This window comes from Olea europaea, chromosome 21, assembly GCF_002742605.1.
Source record: "Olea europaea var. sylvestris chromosome 21, O_europaea_v1, whole genome shotgun sequence".
NCBI lineage: Eukaryota > Viridiplantae > Streptophyta > Magnoliopsida > Lamiales > Oleaceae > Olea > Olea europaea.
Window position 1 is genome coordinate 10,699,630 of NC_036257.1, and position 3,903 is coordinate 10,703,532.

The window sequence follows — 3,903 nt, forward strand, 5'->3', positions numbered from 1 at the left end:
AAAATATAAAATCAAAACATAAAGATATTTGAAATCTCAGAACATCAATGATCAAACAACTCTTTTTTGAAGACAATAAATCTGAACCAAATTTGCAGGTAAAAAGCGTAGATCCTGATTCAGGCACAAGGCAAAAGCATTTCTTACTAGAATGAATGCTATGCAACTGCAAATGGAGGAAAAGCAGCGAACCTAATGGTTCTTCAAGATTGAACGCCGAATTATTTGTATGACAACAATAGATAGCCGCCATTAGTGTCCCTTCGATATTTAAAGCCACAGATTTCTAACTGATTTTTGACAATTCAGCTAAATTAGTGCTTCTCCACAAATTAAGAGGTTTAAGATAAGTTTTTTTGACTCCATTAAACAAGGGAAAACTCCTTGATTTTCTCAAGAATCCAGAACAATTTTAACTGTCGTAAAATAGAATCTGCAGTTATATTAATTTCATATTTCAAAAAATCCAACTAAGAAAGAATTATTGGAAACAAATACTGCGCTGCCGTCTTACACGATTCACTGCCTGCACCCATGTCGTATAATTCATCAGTCAACTTGTTACGCCCTGAACTGAACCCGCGAGGTATCTAACTCTCATACGAAGTGGTTCCGCTTCGGAAAGTCCGCCATCATGTCAGCTGATATGTGGAACGCTCATACGAAGTGGTCCCCCAAGTGGTTCCAATTGAGGTGATCTACTATCACACTATGAGGCATAGGTAATTTTGCAAAACTGGCCGAAGCAACCCATCCCCCTGAATCCGAGGCGAAGCGATCCCTGTGGACCTCGACCTGAAGATTTGCCGTCGATTTCAGAATGAGATCTTTGTCAATATCTTTTCTGCCCCTAAGGTTTAAAGTGATTTGACGTCTCCATGAGGCTAGTTGATGTGACCTATCAATTTTATGTCAACTCAATTCAGGAGAAATAACTTCCCGCCCACTCTACAGATGCGGCTGATTGACGCCCATGAACAGACGCCTCATACCGTTCAAATGTATACACGTGTCTCACATCCAACGGCTCTTCTCACCTATAAGTACTGACATCATTTGCTTACATTGTTGAGTTTCTTGAATGCTTATGTGTGATTTGCTTGTTTTATGTGTTTGTGTTTTTATTTAAAAAAAAAGAAATTTTTTTTCGTGTTTTTGCATGCTTGTGTGTGTTAGATAACCTTGCCGGTATTGATATGTGTAATTGAGAACATGCATTGATTTATGAATTGTGGACGAGTTATGTGTTTGAGTTAGATTTTTGCTTATTCATGTGAAACGAAAATCATTTTTTTGCATGTGAGTTGATTGTAGCGTTGTGCATGAGGAGGTTGATTCACATTTATAGATTGAAATAGAGAATTTAGATGCTAAACTCAAACAACCATTAAACATCACAATACCCTTAAACCAAACTTAGGACGTTTGAATGATTGTACTGTTGTAGGGAAATTTGGAGATAAATGTGGATTTCGTATGTGTTAATTTTTATGTGGATTGTCTGAGACCAATATGATGAAAATTGGGTGAAAACCTTAAGTTAGAAGTCAATTTTCGAGGATAGGTATTTAAGAAGGGGCATTGCACTAATCACCGTATAAACAAAAAGATCCCAATGATGACAACTTTAATAATCTCATTGTGAATCGTCTCTTCGTAGCCTTTATGACTCGAGTGATTAAGCCTATAAGGCTTTAAAACCCGGTGCTCTAAAGTCATCTGATTTGGGAGTTATCGGTATAAAACTCGCTACAAGGGTCATTTAGAAAGTTTAAGGGAGAGACGTCCGCACAAAGAGTGATTAAAGAAAAAAGATATATATGAAAAAAAAAATTAAAAAAAGAGAGAAAAAAATAGATATCAAATGCCTTGATTAAACCCCGAACACTTGTTTTAGAGGATTAGACATTTGATAAAGGGTTAATAACTTGGTTGATTCCTAGAGGTTGAAGCAGTAAAAAATAAAGAGAATCCTCATTTGTTGACATGTGGAACTACAATCAGTAAAATCTAACCAAACTTGAGTTGTGTAAGAAATTAGTATTGAAAATTTAACTTTAGGTTATACTCTTGGAAAGAGAAAAGAAAATAAGTTTGGGGGTGTGTGAATCCCACGAGCAAAGTAAGGAAAAATTTGACTTCTAAGGTTGGGAATTGGGTCAACTTATTATTGTACAGCGTTGCACTTGACTCTCTCTCCATACAAACACATACCCATTTTGCATTAAATAGGTGAGAATTTAGCTTTTACATTATAACTTTGAAGTGGTCCATGGAATCGAAGTTATGTTTTTAATCCTGAGACATGAAGGCAAGTTATCTAGTGAAATTTATTTTAAGTGATTTTGTTTATACAGACCATGCAGCTCTAAAGTATTTGTTTGAGAAGAAGGACGCGAAACCAAGGCTAATTCGCTGGGTGCTGTTACTACAAGAATTTGACATCGAGATTTGTGATAAAAAAGGAGCAGAAAATCAGGTAGCGAATCACTTATCAAGGATAGAGCAACAACAGGATTCAGATGATATGAATATTAATGAGGTTTTCCCAGATGAACAGTTACTACAAGTAGAAAAAGCTCCGTGGTATACAGACATTGTTAATTACTTAACCAGTGGCTATATGGATCCGGACTAACCTATCAGCAAAAGAAGAAGCTCAGTCATGAAGCGAAATTCTATTACTGGGATGATCCAAATTTATATAGGAGAGGGACGAACCAAATCATTAGGAGATGTGTGCCTGAGGATGAAAGAAACCAATCCTTTCACGAGTACATACTTCGGCTTATGGAGGGCACTTTGGCCCCACTAAAACAACAGCAAAGGTACTCCAATGTGGTTTCTTTTGGCCTACATTGTTCAAGGACTACCACAATTTCTGTAGGTCATGCGATAAGTGTCAAAGAACAGGTAACATATCAGCGCGTCACGAGATGCCACTTAACAACATTTTGGAAGTGAAAATATTTAATGTCTGGGGGGTTGATTTTATGGGTCCGTTTCCATCATCTTACAACAATCGGTACATCCTGGTTGCATTGGACTATGTTTCAAAATGGGTAGAAGCTAAAGCATTGCCTACAAATAACGCAAGGGTGGTGTGGACTTCATAAAGAAACACATATTTAACAGCTATGGATCACCTAGGGCCATTATAAGTGATGGTGGAACGCACTTCCACAATCGGTTGTTCCAGGCAGTTTTGCATAAGTACGGAGTACAACATCGAATTGCCACTCCTTATTACCCTCAAACAAGTGGAGTTATTGGTGAAATCACAAACGAAAGGAGCACGTGCAATAACAGCTGGTCCATCATGCGAGAACTGCGGGGCTAATCATTGACATAAAACTACACATCTATAGGCTATCCCGACGAGCAGGTCAATTTCATTCAGAATGGGTCTCGAAATTTTAATCCATTTGCTCAAACGTAAAACCCAGGATGCAAACAACACCCAAACTTCAAATGGTCGGATAATCAACAAGGGAACAGTTCAAATAATGCCCAACAGGAAAAAAAACCAATGTTTTTTTCAAAAACTTGTTGTAAAATCTTGTTTCGCAAGTATATGACCCATAACAAGTAATAGTCGACCTAAGAGTCCGGATTGTCAATCCCACAAGGACTATTTTCTAGCACTTAACTAAATTTTTTTAACTACTATTTGACTAAAACAAGTTAAAGGTTGTAAAATCTGGGTTTTAATCTAAATTCTAGAAAATAAATGAATGTTTACACAATTCGTTGGAGAATCAAATAATGAATGGATGTTAGGGTAGAATAACTTTATCAATTGATCACCTGTACATCTCAAATTAAAACTCAATTCTAATGTAGTGTTCGGTCGAATTCTCCTATTGTATTCAATTTATCCCTCTCAAGTTCTCATTGAGCCTA

The 3,903-nt window shown here is 36.9% G+C and overlaps 1 protein-coding gene across 1 annotated transcript; it reads left to right on the forward strand.

The window, feature by feature from the left end:
- Nucleotides 1-534: 534 nt before the first annotated feature.
- On the forward strand, nucleotides 535-3,340 carry LOC111370106. The gene is made up of 4 exons (XM_022991809.1): nucleotides 535-586; nucleotides 2,358-2,569; nucleotides 2,617-2,828; nucleotides 3,136-3,340. Exons 1-4 carry the CDS (start codon nucleotides 535-537, stop codon nucleotides 3,338-3,340), a joined length of 681 nt encoding a protein of 226 aa, XP_022847577.1.
- The last annotated feature ends 563 nt before the right edge of the window (nucleotides 3,341-3,903 follow it).